The sequence below is a fragment of the Gopherus evgoodei genome, chromosome 4 (assembly GCF_007399415.2).
Source record: "Gopherus evgoodei ecotype Sinaloan lineage chromosome 4, rGopEvg1_v1.p, whole genome shotgun sequence".
In the NCBI taxonomy this organism is placed as follows: Eukaryota; Metazoa; Chordata; order Testudines; family Testudinidae; genus Gopherus; species Gopherus evgoodei.
Genome location: NC_044325.1, coordinates 23340256 through 23364225, shown reverse-complemented (window position 1 = coordinate 23364225; position 23970 = coordinate 23340256). Strand labels below are relative to the sequence as shown.

Sequence of the window (23970 nt, the reverse complement as noted above, 5' to 3'; positions counted from 1 at the left end):
TTTAGCTATTATTGTTAGATGGGGACAAAGCTCACAAGGGTGTATGTTTGAAAATACAAAGCAAATATACATGTGTTAACAGGAGGCATTGGTGATTTATTTAATATGATTTGTATAAAGGCATATTAGCCTCTAACCCTGTAGGCATTGCTATACAGAGGCAAATATATAAATAAAATATGAGAGAGAGGCAGATGTGTATTCGGTATACACAATAGAGAGATTCTGATGCCTTTCTCTCACGTTAGTCCAGATTTAGTAAGTGATATGAACCAGTGGATGACTTTCTAAAATGCTCCTTTTATTCAGATACACTGATTGGATTGTTAAGATTATTTTGAAATCAAAGATAAGATAACTTATGTGCATCATTGTAACTAGGGAGCAGGGCCGGCTTTAGGCCAATTCGCCCGATGCCCAGGAATCGGGCCCCGCGCCTAAGAGGGCCCTGCGCCTTAGACTTTTTTTTTTTAAACTTACCCTGGGTCCCTGGCTGCGATGTGCTCAGGGGTCTTCCGTGGTCCCATTCCCTTGAGCAAAGAGCATCTGGGAGCGCGGCAAGCCCCGCTCTCCTGGCTGGAGCCCCGGCCGGAGCGCGGCAAGCCCCGCTCTCCTGGCTGGAGCCCCGGCCGGAGCGCAGCAAGCCCTGCTTTCCCGGCTGGAGCTCCGGCCGGAGTGGGGCAAGCCCCGAGGCCCTGGTCTCCCAGCTGGAGCTCCGGGCCTTTAAATAGCCTCCAGAGCCCTGGGGTAGTGAGGGGCTCTGGGGGCTATTTAAAGGGTCAGGGCTCCGGCTGCCTGCCTCTGCCACCCCGGTCCTTTAAATAGCCGCCAGAGCCCCGCCACCCCCATGCATTCCCCAGGGCTCCCATGGCTATTTAAAAGGTCCAGGGCAGGGCAGAAGCTGGGGAGCCCCGGGCCCTTTAAATAGCCCCCAGAGCCCTGGGATAGCAGGGAGCTTGGGGGCTATTTAAAGGGCTGTGGCTCCAGCTGCCTCTGCTGCACCCTCTGCCTTGCCCACACCAGCCCCGCTCCCCCTGCCTGCAGCCAGCCTGCACCCCGTGCCCACAGCCAGTCCCTGTCAAACCCCCTGCTGTGTCTCCAGTCAACCCCTGCCACACACCCGTGGCCCTGTCCAAAGCCAGCCAGCCCCCACACACACTGCTGCCTGCACCAGCCCTGCACACCCTGCCCTGTCTCCAGCCAACCCCTGCTGCACCCACCTGCCTGAAGCCAGCAAGTCTCTGCCTCTGTCTCCAGCCCTGCCAACCCCTGCTGCATCCCCCCGCTGCCCTGCCTGAAGCCAGCCCGCCCCACATACCCCCTATCTCCAACCAACCCCTTGCCCTGCCTCCAGCCAACCCCATGTCCACTGCTGCCCTGCAGTTCCAGAACAGTAACCCTGCACACCTGCTTCAATGAGGTGGGCAGGGAGCAGCTGGGACCCACACATGTGAAACAGCAGTCATTAATAACCAATCAACAGCATATATGATGCAATGTACATAATTTATAATTTTATTATTTATATAGTTATGGAAAGTAAATAATACATGAAAGAAATGAAAGGCTTTTTTTCCACTTTTTTTTTTGTCATCCCTGCCAGGGCCCCGCCAAAAATGTTCGAATTGGGCCCCGCACTTCCTAAAGCTGGCCCTGCTAGGGAGAGAGAGGTTACAGCAATGCTACAGTTTTGGTTATACTTATTTTTATACAGCTTCTGTTCACTCAGCTCTCAAAACTGTCTGTTAAAGGAAAACTTGAAAGTCTGCTATTGTAGGTTGGAGTTGTTGAGGATATAGTCGAATTGAGATGTCTAAAGCCATTCTGCTCTTAATTTTTAGGGGTTAAATATTGTGTCTGTAGAGTAAATCTTAGTGATTCTTTAAATATGTTCATATTGAATGCAGATTGGGTTCCTGAATATCTTTTTTTTTTTTTTTTTTAATTCAGGGAGCAGAAAAATTTAAAGGTCTAGTCTTATGACAGTGAGATTTGAATAACAGAAGCAGAAGTTTCTCAGCTTCTCTTGCTGCATTTCCTGAAACAACTTAATTATGCATTTTTGTCTATAATTTGTTATTAGACTTCAATGTTTCAAGAGTTGTATTTTTATATTTTAATTCCTATCTTTAACAAGACCAACAGTTACTTTTGATTTACATATACTGTTTTCTGTAGTTCTGGGAGAAAAAAAAGGAAAAAAGTTTGAGCAAGTATTTTCCCTAAAACTTGATAAAAATGAGAGCATTCTAAAAAGTGTAACTTCATCAGAGACTACAGTATTTTTTCAGGGTCCACAAAGGGAATGCATTTCATACTAAACTGAGCTGTATACTGAGACTTCTAATTTTACATGCAGTAAAAATCTGAGGTATTAGCCTGTCCTTTTCATATTTTGCTTCTTTATAAACTTCTTAACAAGAGCAAGTTTGTAAGTACAGTCCTTCCTCTACCTGTGCCAGCTGCTACTGACCTGGACATTGGGGTGTTCCGGAGAAGTGTCTTGTCTCCATGAGAGCGCATGGTCACTAAGGATTAGTTTCCAAGTTGTCTCATCACAGATGGTAGGAGAAGGCTAATTGCACAGATAGGAAAAACTTTCCCTTGCTTTTCATCCAACATTTTATTTTAACAATCTATAGATCTCAGATTAAAGTGTTAAGAGCTTATCCTGCAGAACTGAAGGGTCTGTAAGGTTAAAGAAAAGTGACAAGAGTGTTCGGATGTAGCAAGTGGTGTTATAGAAGGCAAGCAAATGCTCTGTGACTAGTGGAGGGGAATGCAAGAACGTCTCAGTTCTGTTGAAAATTGTGATTAAAATGAAGCACTGAAACATAAAAAAGGGGAGAGCAGAACCTTCGTAGAGTTAGACCAGTGCCTGCTTGTTGTAGGAGTTCAGCAAATCAAAAGTGTTAGGTGTTCCTATATTCAAAATATTAATGAAACCAATAGTTTGCTATGTAGGACCAGCCTCTAGTTGTGGTGGTTTTGGTGTTTCAGGGGCGCAACAATAGCCACAGCATTAAAATCCTGGAGGAGCAGAGATCAGCCACTGATGAAGCAGTAAATGCCCTTTGTGCCTACATTGTTTCAAAAGCCTGGAAGAATGTAGTCTGTGAGATTATACAAGTGCTGATAAATTTGGGTTTATTTTGGAATATTACCTGACTATATTTGAGTACCAAGACTTAGTCTGGTTGTAACCAGACCACTCTGATGAAAGAGAGATTTGCTTTGTGCAGTTCATCTGCTCACCCTGAGCTTAAGTTCATCTCTGTTGGCCTGTGCAGACCATCGGGTTTTTAAGCATATTAATAAGTCAGACAGGCATTTCAGGGACTAGAACAGAAAATGAAAAGCAGTACAAACATTTTTTCGAGACTGTACAAAAAAACCCCCAAAGGTATGCAAATGGAAACAAAAATAATTTTTCTTGTTTCATATATGGTTTGTGTCTTCATAGAATCTGCCCGCCCTGCAGCGTAGGAAATCCCCTTTGCGGTTGACAGACTGTTTAGATAGTCATATGGACTTGTGCTTTTTAAAAATTTTAATTGCAAGTATTTGTCTAGTCTAAACTGCAGTGCTTTATCTCTCTAGGTGAATTCATTTCTAAACACAATTTTATTTCATTTTATTTGAAGCAAACATAAAGCTTTTGGCTCAGTACAACATGTTCTACAGTCCACTGTGTCTTTCTGGCAGACAAAATTGCTCGTTCTTCAAAGCAAAAATAGAAGTGAAAAATTGTGTTTTATTATTAAAGAATCAAAGTATTACACAGAAAAAGAGAATTTTTAAAATTGTTATAAAATGGGTTTGCATGCTACCTTTGCTATTCTGAAAACCTTGTTATCCTAGCCTAATTTAAGTCAAGATTACATGCAACATGCATCTCACATCATATGGAAGAGTTGAGAGCAGCTTCCCTGGAGAGTGAGTGCCCAAGGGTGAGGAATGAGTTCTGCTGATCAAAATAGAAGTAGTAGTATTCTACTCTTGGAATAGGGACCAAAAGCAAATGTGTGTTGAAGTCATTGGAAAGACTTCTCCCATTTATTTCAGGGAGCATAGATTTGGGCCATGAACCGATGGGGGATTGCTCACCACCTGTCTGACATAGTGAGAAGTGGATGTAAAATAGAAGATGAACACACAAAATGCACTGTGGTTTGATCAAAAGGAGTTTTAAATAAGCTTAAATATTTTGCTGTATAGTGCAAGAATTCTGTATCAAATGGTAAAAAGACTCAAAGTTAAAGGATGGTCAAAAGAGTGAATACGAGTATATGGATTTACCGGGTTCTCTGCCATTCAGAAGCATAAATATCTGAAGAGCTTTCCAATGCACTGTATGGTGGCACTGGAAGGAATATCGTCTTGGCAGTTATCCTCTCTTCCAATAATGCGCACTCCCCTACATGGCTCATGGGGAAAAAAAAACTTTGATTTTATTGAGGTTTTATTGATAAAGGATGATGGAAACTGCTCCTCTTTCCACTGGAAAATATGATAAATCCCTTATTTTTCTGAATCAAGAACAGTTGAGAAATACATATCAACTGAAAGTGTAATATCTGTGTTTGTTCCTTCCAAACATTGTACAAATAAAAAGTTGCAATATTAACTGTACTGCTCACTGTCTAGCACCATGTAAATATATATCTTTAATTATAGCATGGTAAGTTACTTCTTTTTTCAGGCAAGTCCTGTTCTAAAATGGTTTGTAACTTTAAATATAGATAAAGTATAAATTGTAATTTGCCTTTTTTTTTTTCTTTTAGAAACATGAAGATGCAGACTGCCCCTCTGTTGCGGTTTCATGTCCTCATAAATGCAGTGTTACATCACTCTTGAGGAGTGAGGTAAGAAGTCATGACCAGAGTTGTGTTGAAATATTAAATAAATCCCTATTCAACAGTGTTCAACTTAGAACTTTGTTGTTAGTAAGATCTTGCAAGAATTTTGCCAGAAGCCATTTCCTTATTACCACGTGAGATCTAAAGAAAAGGCTTATCTACCACTACAGTTAAGTGTGATAATTTTTTAATAATTTTTTTAGTGATTTCTTAGGAAATTATCTTTCCGAAATTACTTTCTTAATTTTTTGTATTTATTACACGTGGCATGTCAAAAAAGATTAGCTTTTATCTTTCCTGCTTTAACCTTTGGATAGTGGCATGTATTCTTCAAGTCTCAGTATTCAAAAAGAATGAGAAATCTAAAATACAGTAGCATATAATGACATTAGAGCTCTCTCATATGACATCCAAGCTAGTGGTACATCTTGACCTTAAATGCTGTTTTGATTTTGGTGGTCTCTTCTGAGAAAAGATTATAGCAGATACTGAACAGCTGTTGTGTGGAGTTAGTCTATGTGAGAGATTAAAAATATTGTTAGGACTGTTAAATTTGCAGAGAAGGAGAATGAAGGGCCTAACACTTAGATACCATGCTGGTATAGATGCTTTAGAAATATTTCAGTTAAAGCGATTTAGCTGATGCTTAATCAGCTAAATGCTTACTCAATACAAGGATAAGAGGGCATTTTTGATTAAATTAATAGGCACCAAGTTTAAATGGTCTAAAAGGAAACACTGTGAAACTCACTGCCATAGGATAAATGTTAAGTAAATAGTTTAATCTTATTCAAGAAAGGATTTAATATTTGATGTCTGTATTTCACACGATTGGGATAAAATTACTACTTTATGGTAAAACTTATCAGTAACTGAGGTAAAGAAGAAATGTCCTGTTGATGTTTGCTAGTTGCATCATGGGAGCTCGGAACCTTCCCATGAAGCCTCCAGCACTGGTCTCAATCAGAGAACGGATACTGGTATAGATGGACCATTGGTCTGTTCCTGTACGGCATCTCTTGTGATCAGATGCAATAAGCTGCTAAAGCTTCTAACATATGTAGAAAATTCAGTTAATATTTTGAGCCGATAAATTTCATTTGTATCTTGTGGTGTCTGAATGTATTCCTTCATTTGATCCGTTAGTAGTATCTGTAAAGGCCAATGTGCATATTTTTCTAAAAATAAATCCTTTTGTATGATCTAGAATGAGGAGCACATATTTGTCTCCAGCACTCCTTAAAATACTCATTTTTTAAACTCATTTTTTGAGGTATCCTTTTTCACTGATATTCCATTAGATTTTTTGGGGTTATGTTTTCCTGATATAGGAATACATCATTTTAATGTTACAGTAAATGAATAATCATATTTAGTGCCCAAAGTGAGAGAGTGCCTGGCAAACTGCACATTCCTTGGGACAGAGGTAATCTAAAATGTATAGCAGGCCTTGTGCATATTAATAAACATTATGCTCTTGAGAAGATGATCTAAGCATCTGTCTAATAACATAAGTAGAAGGCCACCTTTGCAGCTCATTTCTGCCAGTATATATTTACCAACTGAGATCCTGATTCAGGAAAGAACTTATTTTCATAATAACACCTATACATGTTCTTAAATCTTACTGAAGTCAATAAGAAATGCTTAAATGCTGTCCTGAGTAGTGAGGGACTTAAGAATGAAGTGCTTAGTCCTTACTACTGTGAATTGTCCAATTAAAAACAATAGGTCAATTCACATCAGTAAGCACAAGGCTTGATAAGGGTTGGCAGAATTGGATTCTAAAAATTATTGGTAGGGTTGGACTTTAACCAGCTGCCATCTTATCCCTGCATCATTTTGTTGATTACTATTTCATTTTTTTCTAATGTTAAGAAAATAATCTTAAACCCAGTTGGATAACTAGGGACAGCCATTCTAAGGTGATATAGGCAAATGCCTGCCTAACGGTTTGAGAAAATTGAGTTGTGCCATTCTCAATAGTGTAGAAATAGTGTACAAAAAATGAACATGATATTTTATTCTAGAAATATAGCAACTCTTAATATGTGTAAATGGTTACTGGTTGGCACAGTCCTTAGTTTTGAGGAAGTTGAAGAAGCAGTGCCCCCATTTAAATCTCGTATAGCACATGTACTTTTTCTTCTTTGGTTTTAATTTTTTTCTGAAATGTTTCTTTTGAACTTTCATTGTGAATTTCTACAGTAAGTGTTTAAAACAAAGTAGGTGTTGCATATGCCGGAGGGGGATGAGTTAAACATCTCAAAATTAGATTTGAAAAACCTTGTTTCTTTAGCACCACAGTTTCATATGCAGGCAGGATCCGTTCACGCCTTTTTCTAGAGGTAGATGAATTGAGTACCAGAGGGCTTACTATGTGTGGGTCTTTTTAAATATCTTGAATTCAGTGAAGGTATAAGAGTTTACACTAGATGAGGATCTGGCCCCTATGTCCTCTCTGCTCTGGATGGAAATAAAGGTTTTAAGGCATTGTCAGGAGACGTGAGGTTTGTCATGGTGTCCTTTACAAAATGGCCCTTCACTCCAGCTCTTAGGCTGTTTGCATCTATCTGCTGCCCTGTTCCCTAAAAATGGCTGCATTTCATTACGGCTCTTCGTATATACTTCTGTGATTTTATTTTCAAGGACAAATTATTTTCTCTGTTTGTCATCATTCAGAATATTGGATCTGTGCAAAATGCAGGCCTTTTCCTACTTTAAAACATGGAATCCTGTGTACTGCATTATAAATGTGATTCAGCTGCACCCTGGTATAAAGTATTTGTCTGTTTCATGCAGTATTTGTTACAGTCTTCATTGTTTAGTTTTTGTTTTATTTTAAATTCTGATATTGAGAATTGCATGTCACGTTTTGACAATCTGTTCCTAATAAAACTAGAGTTAGAAAAGACGTATATTACTACAGTGAAACTGGTCTTGAGTGACTACCCAACAGACCAGCAAAAATCATTTGTCGAGTAAAGATTGACCTTTAATTAAAAGTCAAATAAAAATGTATGGAAAGCCTTGCATTTCTTTAAAGTGTGTTTTTTGTTTTTTTTTTTAAATGGGGTTGCCTATAGGAATGGTCTTCAGTGGAGGTTTCACTGTATATTAAATGTGTCTCTCTGTATATTGTATTGGCATGTGCGTGTGGTTACATGTGTATATACAGTTTATGCACTCTGAGTCAGAGTGGAGATAATATACACACATGTACTGTATGTTTTACAAATGGCACAAAATACAAATCTGATAATCTGTGCCCTTTATATGTTCTGAGCATTATCATGCAAACGTTTTCTGCCAAAACTCACATTTTTTTCCTATTGCAGTTGAATGCACATTTGTCAGAATGTATTAATGCCCCAAGTACCTGTAGTTTTAAGCGTTATGGCTGCACTTTTCAGGTCAGTATATAACAATTATACTTCCCAATTGATGAAAGTCTGCAATAAGAAAACTTAACATTTTGACATGAAAGTTCGGGACGTCTCTACTCTTGGTTAAGAAACATTCATCCAGTTGCATGAGTGATTAAGACTATGCAGCAGGTGTTCGTTTTTGCATATATTTTTATATATGTAAAATTATAAAAAGCACATACACATACTGGCAATATCCTGGGATTTCAGTTAGCCAGTTACAGATGTCTGAGATCAGAAGACATAATTACATTAAGAACTTTAACTTTTCTCTTCTTTGAAATAAGAGAAAAATAGTCATTTTTTGTTCTCCACAAGCTGTCTAGTAATTTCAGCTATTCTATGGAAGTATTTAATTTTTTTCCCCGAATTAAATTTGTTTAATTTCTTCTGTTTGTGCGTGTGAATATATGCAATATGATTAAAAATAGGTTGGCCCACTTAGAATGTTTATTTTATGTACATTCATATATATATATGTATATATGTGTGTGTGTGCATATAGGTGCATAGTCAAACCACAGCACAGAATTAATAAAAATTGCAGATTAAATCCTAGAAATCACCACAAAGTAAGAAAAAACTTGAGTATAGTTTCAACACTGTTATTTCCATATTTGCAATATCATACTTTTCATACCATGCATCTGAGTGTGTCAGCGAATTCTGACAGTTTTACAGTAAAAATTCAAAAGCTGCTGACAGGAAAAATAGAATTTATCAAATTAAATGCCATAATTTTGAAGCTCACGATGACCTGTGAAACTAGATCTTTGAGTACATGTGCAACACTCCTATAAACCTTCTTTCCCATTGATATCTTACGACCTGTTTGAAGTAAGTGAGAGTTTTTTCCCAAAGGACTTGCAATCAGGCCCTTAATATTCTGCCAGTGTAAAAAAGAAAAAGCATTCAACAATTTAAACACAAAAAATACAGTTGCTCTCTCAACTGTAGACATAATTAATGATGTAGCACTGCCCACTGTTATGTCTTATGTATCACTGTTCATTCTTTTTATGTATGTATATGTGTGTATATATGTACATATATCCACATATATATTTTTGAATATTTTATATAGAGTATATACATTGAAGATCATTGAAACTTTTCCAGTTGCTTGCAACATATGTAGCATCTAAACAGATATAAACTGCATTGCAAAACCTTTTGCAGAAGTATAGTGTGAAGTAGAAGGTAACATGATCTGCATCTTATGTACTCTGTATATTATCTATGTGTGTTTTGTAAACTTACAGTGGTTATTTGTACTGACATTTGCAGATTGTGAAGGGACAGGAAATCTGATCATCATAAAGCAACAATGAATGTGTCTTGCTAACTTTCTATAATGGCAAATTAGCCTCTGTAAACTATTTTAGTTGATAGATGCTACAAAATTGGCAGTTTCCAGTGATAATAAATTTACCTTAACTGTTTTTCTTTCCTGTTCACACCAATGGACACTTTACAGTAATTTATAAAATGGTTTAAACTGTTATTTGTGGAATCAGACGTTTGAGTTATGTGACTTGTTTTGTGATTTCTTTATTATAAAAATTAGAGATGGTTCTAAAACAATTCATTTTGTAAATCTTTTCTCCATTTTTGTTTCCTCTGATAGATTGGAAATATACAGCAATTGGATAAAACACTTGCTTTTAAATGTATTTCTCACTTTTTCATAAGTTCCCAAATAGATTTCCCCTCTGTTTATATTTTTGTAAAGTCCATCTGGGTACCAAAATATATGTAGGGCTGGTTTTATATTCTTGTGTTGTATTATTGGTTTTTTAAAAAAAGTGAAATTGGCTAAAATGTATAAATTCTTTGTTGTCACAGGGAACAAATCAGCAAATTAAAGCACATGAAGCCAGCTCAGCAGTGCAGCATGTAAATTTATTGAAAGAATGGAGTAATTCTCTAGAAAATAAGGTATATCTTCTACTCACTTTAATTTTCATTAATTTTTTTTAAATTCTATAAAAATAGAGGAAAACACTTTTGTTCAGAAGCTGTTTGGAAATACAGCTAAAGCACTAGTAGGCTCAAAAAGCTGTAAAATGAGTCAGTGTATCATCACTTTTATTACAATACAATAAAATAAAATAAAATAAGAAAATTGGCTTCACAAGTAAATATGTAATTTATATTCATGTGTTGCTATGAATTTAGTATTTTAATATTTAAGTTATCAAACCAGCTGACATTAAATTTCTCCTTCAATTCCTTTTTTTTATGAAAGAGATCATTAGGAAAAGTACTGCAATGTTAGGAGCTGCATCTACCTGTGTATTTTTCTGGAGATCAGATCCTGGAAAACTCCACATACTGAACCGGCTTCATTTTTGTTTTAAATTTATCAAGAGCTCTCCAAGCTTCTTGGCCTGAAGAGACTTCTATTAATTGACATGCTGTTACTCTCAGGCAGGCTGGTTTCTGTTCTGATGCTGGATCTAACGAAGTTCATATTGTGCAATGCTCCCTTGGAACTCTTGTCTTTAAAGAGTTTTGGGGACTTGGGGGAATTTATTGGGAGACCAGATGCTGCAGGTCACCTTACTAACAGCTTCAAGTCCTTTGATTAATGACTTAATTTAGAGCATTTAGGTTTTGTTTAGAAAGCAGGCCTTTCGTAGGCATTGACTTTAAAATGTGTGTCAGTGCTGCACCCAATCAATAGTGAAATGAGTCAACATATTATAAACAGGTCTTAAGAGATTCAGTGTTTTAAATAAAAACGTTATTTTGATAGTTTAACCAAATACTCAATTACTTTTAATCCGATGTTTCTGAACAAATTATCCTAAATCTAAAAGTAGAAAAGTCTGGAGCCTCTTTAGCCTGTCTTGGAATGGGAGGGGATCAAGTGATGGCATATATTAAAGTAAGAGAAAGGTAAAGCAATCCAGATGAGAGCCCACTGGCAAATGGAGATGTAAGCCTATAACTTTAGTCAGTCTACAGAAGTTTATTTGCCAGTTCACTGAACTATGTGGAGAGCAATTTCCCTGTTGTGCTAGCATTTTTCTTCAGAGCCCAACAAAAAAACAATTTCTTTTGCACAGGAGGATTCTAGTGCGCTTTTGTTCAGATGTATTTCTTTGTGTAAATTTTAGTTTCACTGCAGAGAAGAACGTCTCAGTTTACTATCACCTTCAAATCTAAGAAGAAATTCCCATAATTTAGTGGTGTAGTTTAGGTGCTGTAAATGTTTGTTTTAACAAATACAGGTTCATATTCTTATTTCCTTTTTTGCTAATTTGAGTCAAGCTATAACATTTATTGTGCATAACTAAAGAAAGCCTCTTCCCCGTGACTTACAGTATATTTTTCTTATTTTCCGTACTGCACTTTAAAAGAATTGTAATTGCACTGATATGTGCTGTATCATTTAAAAACTATTGAGCAATTCTATATCTTTTTTTTCTTTTTTTAGTGGTAAGAAAATAAATGCCTCAGTGCAGTTTTTTTTCAGTCTTAGGACATAATTGCTTATCACTGTTGTCTTTTTGCACTTCCTGCTTTGTAGACTTCTTCCTATACATAATAAATGAGTTGAATCACTGGAAATCCCAGGACAGTGCCGAGTTACCAGAATAGCTAACCACACATCACATGTCAGTGATTTTATTGTCAAGAGATGTAATAAAATGGATTGTGACTTAGAATCATAGAATATCAGGGTTGGAAGGGACCTCAGTTAGTGTCCTCTCCTTCCAGTTAAAGTAACTCATGGCACTGAATGAGGTAGGGCAGAGAGAGAACTTCAGCTGAAGATTATAGGTGAAATCCTGGCCTCACTGAAGCCAAAGGAAGTTTAGCCCACTGAGTTCAGTGAGGCCAGAATTTCATTCTATGTACTTAACTGGATTTGAATGGAAGGAAATAAAAGAAGTTACTTGTTCCCATTCAGGATGATTCTTTGATGATACAGAGCACCTAAATGATGTACAAACTGAAAGCCTTCGGGCTTGCTGTATATTGTCCCTTCCAAAGCATTTGCTAAATGATAACATCAATAAGTGAATATTGCTGTTGACAAAAAGCAGAGATATGAAACCAAATTTAAATCGGATCAAAAGTTTGGGTAGTGGGGAATCTGAATTTCATGATCTGAGCCTTTCTTTGTAGTGGGGACAAACTAAAAGTCTGAATCAAAATGCCCTGGAATTTTGGGATGCTGGGAATTGTGACTCAATCCAAATTTTGTAGCTTCTCTAATAAATTCTGCTATGTATGTTTAAATACAAAAGCCATGTCATGTGATCTAAATGTGGAGATAACTATTGAATCCAGTCTTGTAGGCAATAAGAAGTGTTTTCATTTCTTATTTGGGAGTGTGAATTGGCTTCCACTAATAGAATTCTGAAATAATACCTTAATTGATTAAATGCTTTTGGAAGACAGCAGAATAGTATGCACTGTAACATTGAAATATGAGTAGTAAGTGAAGAAATTCGTGATTCTTGATTTCAGGTACAGTACATAAAATACTGATAATAGTTTTGTTTCTTTTTGTGCTTCCTTATTTTAAAATTGATGTACTCAAATTCAAAAGGCACAAGCCAAATGAAATTTAAATCCTGTATATTTATTCAGGCATGAGTTACTTTCAGATTATATTTAGTGTAATGATAGGTTTGTCTGACTAAGGACCGCAGGATATGGCCCTGTAAACTGCATGGAAAATCTCAATACAAGACAGGCCGTATACTGTAGCTTACATAAAAATGGAAATATAATACCAGCAGCACAAGTGCGACTGGCTTGTGATCTGGAGGTATGGAGAGGAAATAATGAAAGAAAGGGGATGGAAATGTCACTAGTAAGTAAAGAACTCTGATTCATTATGGAAAAGTTGGATGCACAAAATTAGAGTAGCTACCCAGTTGGTCTGATTTATGTGGTAGGCAAACTTTCACATGGTTAAACTGTTCTTGAAAAATATCCCCAATACACTAGGCATGCTTTCCTTCCATGACTGGTAGTTTTCTCTCTCTGTAATGCAAGGGAAAAAAATCAGCTTCATGCCTTATTTCTACTAGGCCCTCTTGTATCCTTGTAGAAATGAGGTACAGGATCTTGTTCCAACATCCATAACTTTTAGGTGGGACCTTGTGCTCTTAAGATTTCAGTGCTGTTGAGCACTGTTAATTTGTATGAGTCTTCAGCGACTGTTCCATTTTGCGTGGATGGAAATCATTTTTTCTTATCTTGCCTTGTAAAGATCTAGTTCTTGATTCTGGTCCTGGCAGTAAAGTAACAACAGCAGAAAATACTGAAACAAGGTTTAAAAACAGCAGAAGTGGTGGTGCACCAAGAGTCGTGCCCACCTTATGATATAAGTCAAGGGTGTCTGAACCTGAGAAGCACTAGAGGTTGTCTTGGGGTTGTTTAGTTCTGTTGTTTGAATGTGGTGTAAAATAATTCGTCTGAAAGAAGAACTTTCACATTTGTTTAATTGGATCAAAAATGGTGTTTTGTATTTTCTGTCTTTCAGAAGTAGCGCTGAGATGTAATGAGTCAAACATTGTCTAGATGTCAGATACTTTTAGTTTTCTTGTTGAATAACCTACAGATAATATATACAGTGTAACTGTAGCCATGTTGGTCCCAGGATACTACCTCACCCACCTTGTGTGTCTCCTATAGATCATGCACACTTTTTGCAAGAAGGAAATTGTGTAAAAGTGTAGCACATGCAAGCAACAAAACTAGTGATGAATAGATTGCTTACACACTTTTCTATGCTCCTTGTGGCACCTGTTAGATGTTCCCCACAGCATTCCATTTAAGATGAGAACCAGTCACAAACAAACAATATGTATGAAAAGGTGTGCCCAGACAGAAAAAGAATATCATCACTAATACTCTGTGCATCCTCTTTGTCTCTTTGGGTGCTAGTAGACGCCTTTGGATTTGCTCTGGACTGCACGGATTCCATCTGCAGTAATATTAGTTGAGCTGCTTTGACCACCTTTCTTTAGTACACAGCCATCCATTCCCAGACAATTACCATACTTGGTGAGCTCATTTAAATGACTTAGATTGAGAGAGTAGTATTTACTAATCTTTCTCCTTCCTACATAGGCCTTTTCAGTGCTACTTTTCTTTGGCATTTCTCTTTAAGCAATATTAGCATCACCAGCCCCAATCTGGAACTAAATAGGCTGCTTCCTCTGAATATCTAATCACTTCCATGTCAGGGAGTGAGTCGAAAGCCTGGACACTGACCTATTAAATAGTGACTCAAATTAACAGTTGTGTTTAGAAGTAAGATTTATTGCTGCTTTTGCATATCGCTTTTTCTCATTTATTAGGTCAGGTTGTATCAGTACAACACTGTGGGAGTGGGGAAAAAATTATTAGAAACTTCAGATTTTTCTGGTAGTCTTTTAGAATTGGAGAGAGATTTTGCTAGGATCTCTCTTCTGAGCTTAAGGGGAAATCTCTAGGACAGTTTTAAAAAATGAAGTTGCAGGTATTTTTCACAAGTTTTGGCAGGAGTAATTGTAGAATTTTTTCCAGGTGGCCATGCTCCAGAATGAAAGTTTGGAAAAGAACAAGAGTATACAAACTTTACATAATCAGATTTGTAGCTTTGAAATAGAAATTGAAAGACAGAAGGAAATGCTGCGGAATAATGAATCTAAAATACATCATTTACAGGTAAGAATTTTAGATTCTTCCCGTTAAAACAAAAATTACAGCAGTTTCTGTTCTGTGCCTTTACGCTTGCAAAGTGAGGTGTTCTAATTTAAAAAAAAAACCTATTTCACTCAAAGGAGGCATTTACAATATTATAAAATAAAGTTTTGAAATATACCTTTTTTCCTGCTCAGTAGCTGGTTTTTCATATATAAATCTCTTGATGGGTTTAAAAAGTTTTCGCTAAAATGTTAAATTGACTAGCCCACATTTAAAAAAAAAAAGCCATTGCCTGAAAAGCTAATTTTTAAAAAAAATAGTTTAAAGCTAAATTACACTTAGAGAAGCAATTGTAATCCTAAAAATTTAATTACTTTTTGCTGCTGTGTAAATCAAAAATCTGCTTAACAGACCACTGCCAAACTCGAAGCAAAGGCCTGTTAAATCCCTTTAAACTGTCCTATGCTCACTCTGTATTTCCTTTCTCCTTATTGGAACTTAAGAAGATATTCATCATAGGTGAAATTCACCCCTCTACAGAGTCAGCACAAGTCTCTGCACTGCATTTGAGTAGACGTTTTTCTCCCATATATCTTGTGACTTCATACATGATCCTCTCAGAGAAAATAGTACCTTATGTTTATATAGCACTTTTCACCACCAAGAATCCCTTTATAAGCTATTGTTATAAAGGCATCATTGCAAACAACATTCTGACACATCCACCTCTAGAGTGAAACATAGCAACTTTAATTACACACTGCAGTAGTATGCATCAGTTTTCAAAAGAATGTAGGTAAAAGTACCATATCCAGTTGATGATGCAGGAGAAATGTAGGTACTGTAGGCAGAATGTGGCTGAGGTTTAGTTTTTTGTCTCTTCCAAAAGTTGGCATGTCCAACAGGACAGTGTCCCTAAACCACCATGCTGGGGCCATTGCTTCAGTACCATCTAGAAGTCCCATCTGTTTGAAACATCAGCACTACCTCCCACAGCACCTGTGTCTTGGCCTCTCCTGTTCAAGTAGTGATGCCGCCTAACTCTGCTTAGATGACGGTCTAAGATATGGTGGCATGCTTGAAATATTGCATTCTAACACCGTGGAAGTCATTCAGGGTAGTGGCATACTTTTTCTGTATTTTTCCTATCTTGGCACTTCCTGGTGCATCGGAAAATTATGATTATTTTTCTTTATATTGTGTCTGTGGACCCCGGTCAGAGATCAGAGCCCCATTGTGTGAAGTGCTGTACAGACATATAACAAAAAGATGAAGCTTGCCCCGAACAAGCTTGCGATCTAGCTTTAGTGCTGTGAATAAACGTGAAGAGTCACTTATTGGTGTGCTTTAAATTTATATGCCTCTGTATTCATTGCTGGATGACTCTAGCACGAGGTAAGTTATCTTGAAAATTGTCTTTTTACATGCAGTTCTCTCTCTGAATGGGTAATGTTGAGAGAGGAAATCTAGGAAAAGGTATAGCAATGTTTAATGAGGTCTTGGCAACTTTTTGTAAGTTTTCAAACTTGCTTAAGCCATGGCACTGGTCTGGTTCTATTCAGAAGAGGTTTGTGTTTAAAGAAATCCATTTTAATCAGAGTCAAATAGATGGCCCTTTGGAGGTAGATGGGGATTGAAGAGGTTTTTTCCTTCTTTGTTTGTCCCCATCTCCTACAGACATTATTCCAAGCCAAATAGTGCCTTAATGTTACTTCAGTCTGATTTCTCCCACATACTCAAATCCTGGTCTCCATCAAATCTGCAAAGGCAGTCTATAAATATATCCTAGTTTGATTTCCTGTGAACTCTTCGGTCAGTCTCTGTCATCCAATAGGAGCTGAAAGCATTAATTACCTGTTGTGAGCTATTCTTTTTCCAGATAGTGTTGAGCAGCCATTGAAGTACCAAAGTCCCAAATACTTCTAGTTTAGTGCGATACAGTCTGTGTTTGAACGGGCATTAATTGTTCAGCATGTGAGTCCTGTGGGTACTGATAACTTTCAGTATGATACAGTAACTCCTCACTTAGTCGTCCCAGTTAATGTTGTTACGTTGCTGATCAATTAGGGAACATGCTTGTTTAAAGTTGCGCAATGCTCCCTTATAACATTTGATGGCTGCCTGCTTTGTCCACTGCTTGCAGGAAGAGCAGCCCGTGGGAGCTAGCTGGTGGGGGCTTGGAACCAGAGTGGACTGGCAGCCCCCCCTCAGCTCCCCGCTCCTGTAAGTTCCCTGTGCGGCAGCTGCCCAGCAGGCTATCAATTGCCAGCAGTTCAGCTGTCCCTCCCCCCACTGCCATGTGCTGCTCCTGCCCTCTGCCTTGGAGCTGCTCCCGGGAGCCTCCTGCTTGCTATGCGGGGGGGGGGGGAGTAGAGTGGGACTAATGTCAGAGTGTCACCCTCCCCCCCGCTCCTGCCCCCTGCCTACTCCTTCTCCATATAGAGCAGGGTGGGGACATGACAGGACTCAGGACAGAGAGAGCTTGCTGGCCGCAGCTGCTGTCTTAACTTTCTGATATATTTTAAAAGGCAGTGGACTTAGAGTGGGGTCAGCGTACTTAAAGGGGCAATGCACATCTCTCTCTCTCTCCCTCCCTCTCCCACACACAGGGTGTGTGACTCTGTCTGCCTTGCTGTCTCCCCTCCCTCCATTCGTGCTGCCTTGTAGAGTGTGAGGCAACATTAACAACGTTTTAACACTTGAGGGCTCAGCCAAATGCTGGTTCATCGTTTAGTAGTAAGGCATTCCCTGGGAAATATCCCACCCTCTTCCACCTTCTAAGTTCACCTCAGCCAAGCTTCACAATCACCGTTGCTACGTACAGCATTAAATTGTTTGTTTAAAACTTATTTTCTGTGTGTGTGTGTGTGTGTGTCTGGTGAAAAAAATTTGCCAGGAACCTAACGCGCCCCCCCCTTTACATTAATTCTTATAGGGAAATTGGATTCACTTAACATAGTTTTGCTTAAAGTCACATTTTTCAGGAACATAACTACAATGTTAAACAAGGATTTACTGTATCAGTATTAGTTGACGTGCAAACTTCCTTAGTATTGGGAACAGCTGTGTTTCATTGATTACAATTGGTATTGTTGTCTGCTCTGCAGGACACTCTGGCAATAGCATTCTTAACAGTTGTTCTGAGCGTAAAAGCATCAAAAGGCATCTGGGTGCTGGCAGGAATCTCAGCACTTAGGACCTTTTGGTTCAGACTAATTTTCTCTATACTGGTCTCCAAGGTAAATTTTAATACTTCCTTTGGTTTGGTTTCATCAGCTTGCAAAGGAGTTACAAATTATTTTCTCAGCCACCATTTCATGGAAGCAGCCTGTGCATGTAGTGTTAAATCTCCATTATCAATGGATGGTAATGCTCTAGAAAGGCCAAATCTTTCTAGAACTTTAAACTACTGCTTTGAGTAGTGTCCATATGGGTGCTCCACTGTAGGTGTGTTTGTGTCCATGCACCTTTGATAGGAGATTTTAGATAGCAATGTCTGTTTGGCCCATACATGCACTCTCCCTCCCTTGTTTGCTGTCTTGAGGCTAACTAGTGCTTCAAGGGCATACCAGCCTCAGTTCCTTCTCAGCCACCCATGGTCAGAGACAGAGCACGTAGCAGTCCACTTTCTCTTTTCCTCAGAGTTTGAGTTCAATTTCCTAGGTCCTACTAGACTTTCCATTGATTTTTTTTCCTTAGCTTTTAGAGTTTCTGTTAGGTTTTTTTTTTTCACATTTAAAAAAATAAATGTTTCCTTATCTCTGTTTTTCCCCCTTTTCCCCTGTCTGGGAATTGCCCCCAGTAAGAGGCATGCCCAGCTCTCCTGTGTTTAAGCGATGCCTCTCTTGCAGGGAGCAGTACCGGTTACAGACGGACACTACTGCTGTGTCCGGGACCTTGGAGGGGCTCACATTCTGCACCTTCTGCCAACAATTGAAGGCTAGATCTCAAAAGAACCAGGAATTAAAGTTGAAACTCCTCCTCATGGAGGGTGCTCTTAAATTGACCTCTGACCCCAGTCCTGAATCCCCTCCATGGTAAAGATTGTCCTCGGACCCTTCAACTTCTGAGAGAGCCGAGGAGGAAATCTTCTGACTACCCTCGCAAAGTCTCCAAAAAGAGGGCTGCAAGCCCTCAAACTGAGCTCCTGACCAACCAGAGGAGATTCATGGCCTGAGTGGTCACCTCTGCACTGGCAGCACCAACAACTCTGAAACATGGTACCATAGGTCAGATGGGTCCTCTGGTGTAGAGACTGCCTATAAGCCTAAAGACCTGAAGGGCACAGGCGCTGTAGTGGAAGTACTGCCCGTCAAAGGCAAGAGCAAAGACCATACCATCTCTGTGAAGACAGTATAAAAGTGGAAACCTATGGTACTGACTACTTCCAAACAACCCCCATCAGACCAATCATCTCGCACAAGATCCCTGCCAGTTTCCTCAGTTCTGGCAAGTCAACACTGACAAGCCCTGTCAGTACCAATCACTGCGGTACCACGAGAGCTTCATTTGTCTAGTGATGTAATGCTGGCTGAGACTCCAGAGTTCCTGCTGCTTGGTACCAGGGCCCTGGTACCAAGCCCTTCTTGATCCGTGGAATCACCACCAGTGCTGGGGCATTCACTCCTGGTCTCCTCCACCACTATAGAGTGAGGTCTCAGAAGGTGACCAGAATGGTATCCTCTCATAGCCCTCACACCATGGCCCATCTTTGCATCAACCAGGGCACTCCCCATTACACTCTTGTTCCTAGCCTCAATCCTCTTGGTATGGCTGCCCATGGGTACCACCACCTATGCCCTTTCCATAACCCCAAGAATCGATAAGACTGTCTCCTTCAGCTTCTGTGTCTAGAGCCCCAGAACCTCAGGAAACTTTTGAGGAGCAAGAGGTCAGACTTAGAGGTGGAAGTTACACCCCCAATGAATATCTCCTCCTTCTCCCGAAACGAGGTGGTGATGCCTCCTCCACCATCCATGGTGGATGATTTTAAACTATTTCAGAATCTCACAAAAAGTGTGGCAGACACACTACAGATTCCGCTGGTGGAAGTGAAAGATACCCACTACGAGTTAGTGGATATACTGCGCACCTCATTTTCCTCCTCAAGACTCATCCTCCCAGTCAATGAGGCACTTCTAGCTCTTGCTACGGTCATTTGGCAAATGCCAGCCTCTATTGCACCAACATGTGAAAGGGCCAATAAAAAGTGCAGTGTGTCCTCCAAGGATGCAGAATTCCTTTTTTTCATACCATCCACCTAACTTCATCGTTGTGGATATTGTGAATTCCCATGGCCAACAGCATCATACTCAATCCAACCATTATGACAGAGACTGGAAAAGAGTTGATTTATTTGGTAGGAAGGCATACTCCTCAACAACTTTGCAATTCAGGATTGCAGTTTATCAAGCCTTAATGGGGAAGTACGACTACATGAACTGTGCTAAACTTAATACATTTATTGACCATTTGCTAGAAACACAATGGGAACAGTTTCAAGCAATCATACACGAGGGTCAGTTAGGAAGAACAGTGCACCAGACCACACCAGATGCTGTTGAAACAGCAGCCCGCTTGGTATCGACAGTGGCGGTGATGGGATGGGCATTGTGGTTACACTTCTCAGGACTGCCGAAAGAGGTACAAACAACAGTCGATGACCTCCCTTTTGTGGGCTCCAGACTTTTTAATGACAAGACCGATGCATTGCTCCATACTCTTAAGGACTCTAGGCCACAGTGCACTCACTAGGGATCTACACACCAGGACAGAAATGGAAATTCAGTCCTCCATCATCCCATAGATCCCAAGCATCCCAATTCCTGCCACCACAGCGTTATTATGAGCCATAGAGAAGGAAGCTTAGGATTCAAAGGCATAAACCAGTCGATGACCTCCCTTTTGTGGGCTCCAGACTTTTTAATGACAAGACCGATGCCTCGCTCCATACTCTTAAGGACTCTAGGCCACAGTGCACTCACTAGGGATCTACACACCAGGACAGAAATGGAAATTCAGTCCTCCATCATCCCATAGATCCCAAGCATCCCAATTCCTGCCACCACAGCGTTATTATGAGCCATAGAGAAGGAAGCTTAGGATTCAAAGGCATAAACCATCGCCACTGAATCCTTGCAATCTCAGCCCTAGACCTCAAAACACCAGTTTGAATGCCTTGGTTGAGGCCCCAAGGGACCATTCCCCACAATATCAGCTGCAACCTACAGACTTTTCACATCTCTTTGGATGTCACCTCGATCTTTTCCTCCAACACTGGGAATACTTAACTTCCAACAGATGGGTCTTGGAGATCATTTCCAAGGTTACTCTATCCACGTCACCAGACTGTAAAGAGGGGAAATAGATCATATACTATGCTTAGGAGCCATAGAACCCATTCCTGTACGCTTCAGAGGCAAAGGATTTTATTTCCAGTATTTCCTGATTCCCAAGAGAAAAGGAGGTTGGAGAGCCATACTAGATCTAAGAACACTAAACTAGTTACCTGAAAGCTCAAAAATTCAAGATGGTCACACTAGCAGCAGTTATTCCATCTCTAGAGCAGGGAGATTGGTTCTTGACCCTTGAGCTCCAGGATGCCTACTTCCATATATCGATCCAGCCACCCACAGATGATTCTTCAGGTTTACCCTTGGTCAGGACCATTACCAGTACAGAGTACTTCCCTTCGGCCTCTCATCCGCACCCAGAGTATTCTCCAAGTCCTTTCTCTAGTAACGGCTCATCTATGCACCGTGAGGATCATGATTTACCCTTATTTGGACAACTGTCTCCTCAGAGACTGCTCCTTTAACACTCTATGGGCCACCTATAGGACCATGGATATATTCACACAATTGAGTTTGCACATTAATGCCAAAGATTGATCCTGACTTCAGTGCAGCAGTTGGCGTTTATAGGGACCAATGTCGATGCAGTACAAGCAAGAGTATTCCTCCCGCAATACAGATTTCACATCCTGGCCATTCTCATAGAGACAGTTCAAGCCAGCCCACAAATGCCAGCCAGACATTGCCTCCAGCTTCTCGGGCACATGGGTGACATGCATATTCATATAATCTCACACTAGACTATACGTGAAGTGTCTACAGGCATGGCTGAGGTCTGCCTACACACCAAACAGAGACAGACTAGACCAGGGGTAGGCAACCTATGGCACGTGTGCCAAAGGTGGCACGCGAGCTGATTTTCAGTGGCACTCACGCTGCCCGGGTCCTGACCACTGATCCAGGGGGCTCTGCATTTTAATTTAATTTTAAATGAAGCTTCTTAAACATTTTTAAAACCTTATTTAATTTACATACAACAATAGTTTAGTTATATATTATAGACTTATCAAAAGAGACCTTCTAAAAACGTTAAAATGTATTACTGACACGCAAAACCTTAAATTACAGTGAATAAATGAAGACTCGGCACACCACTTCTGAAAGGTTGTTGACCCCTGGACTGGACAAACCACTGTCGATGCCCTGCAGGGTCCAATACTCACTGGAATGATGGAAAGAGTCAACAAATGTCTTTGCAGGGATCTTATTCGCACCGCCCTCCCCCCCACCTCCAAACATTGCTTTTGACAATGGACACATCCCTAATAGATTGGGGCATCTATTTGAACAACCACAAGGTTCAGGGCAAATGATCCCCTATTGAATTGATTTTCCCTATCAACCTTTTAGAACTAAGACCAGTCAGAAATGCTTGTTCACACTTTCTTCCACTAATAAAGGACACTTACATGAAAATCATGACAGACAACATAGTGTGCATGTTTTATATAAATCGACAAGTGGGCACTAGATCATCCTCACTGCACAGAAGCACTAAAGCTATAGAATTGGTGCATTCATCAGTGTTTTCATATCAGCCACTTACCTGTCAGAGTACAGACTATAACCGCAGATAGCCTCAGCTGCAAGTTCTCACGTGACCACGAGTGGGAAATAAACCCAACAGTACTTCACTGCATATTTTATCACGGGGGAATGCAAACAATAGACGTGATTGCCACTTACCTGAACAGGAAATGCCCACTATATTGCTCCAAGGCCAGTCTTGGGAAACACTCATTAGGGAGACACTCTTCTTTTCCCATGGGAGAGACCTTCTATACACCTTTCCTCCATGTCCTCTGATGCTGAAAATCTTGTTTAAAAAATGAAGAGAGAAAAAGCAAAAGTTATACACTTCCACCTGGCTGAGACGGACATGGTACCAATATCTGGCACAGCTAACACTATGTCTACCAATCCCTCTTCAACCCAGTCCTCGCCTCCTTTCACAGAACGATGGACAAATCCTCCATCCCCACCTACAGATCCTGCAGCTCAAATCTCAGCTCCTTCATGGTTCTGACACACACAGAATTGCTGCTCTGAAAAGGTGAAAGAAGTGTTTACACAGTAGAATGTCAGCTACCTGCCACACTTACTTACAAAAATGGAAAAAAAATCCAGGTTTGATGTAATTCCAAACAAATCATCCTAGTATCTTCCTCCCTCCCTGTTGTGCTGGACTACATATCCCTCTCCTCTTGAGGCCTACTATCTCTAAGCTACCTCAAGGCATATCTGGCAGCCGTAATGGCCTGCCACCAACAAATAGATGGATACTTGTTTTCCGCCCATCCAGTGTCCGATTTCTCAATGGCATAGGAACCTATTCCCATACACCCAGCATCCCACATGAGACCTAAATCGAATTCTAAAGAGTCTAACTAGACAGCCCTTTGAACCTGTGGTCACTTGTTCTCCTATGCATCTATCAGTGAAGACAGTGTTCCTAGTAGCCATCACCTCAGCACAGAGAATAGGGGAAATAGCGGCATTAGTGTCACACCACCACTTCACAATTTTCTTTAAAGATAACTAGAGCCTGGAAGTCTGTGGATATCTGCTTTATATCCACAGATATCTTCATCTGTGGATGAAGGGATGGTTGGATGGGGCAGGGATCCCGGGGGGGCCATCAGGAATGAGGGGGGGTTGGATGGGGTGGTGGACAGT

The 23970-nt window shown here is 39.9% G+C and overlaps 1 protein-coding gene across 7 annotated transcripts in view; it reads left to right on the top strand.

Annotated features, from left to right (window-relative positions):
• TRAF3 (TNF receptor associated factor 3) overlaps window positions 1-23970 on the top strand; it is a 98624-nt gene that overhangs the window by 62268 nt on the left and 12386 nt on the right. For 5 of the 7 annotated variants that reach the window (XM_030558696.1, XM_030558697.1, XM_030558695.1 and 2 more), the window contains 4 exons: window positions 4785-4865; window positions 8198-8272; window positions 10133-10225; window positions 14822-14962. In XM_030558696.1, the coding sequence (XP_030414556.1) occupies window positions 4785-4865; window positions 8198-8272; window positions 10133-10225; window positions 14822-14962 (390 nt within the window). The remainder of the gene's footprint in view (window positions 1-4784; window positions 4866-8197; window positions 8273-10132; window positions 10226-14821; window positions 14963-23970) is intronic. The other 2 variants (XM_030558701.1, XM_030558702.1) reach the window with 2 other exon arrangements.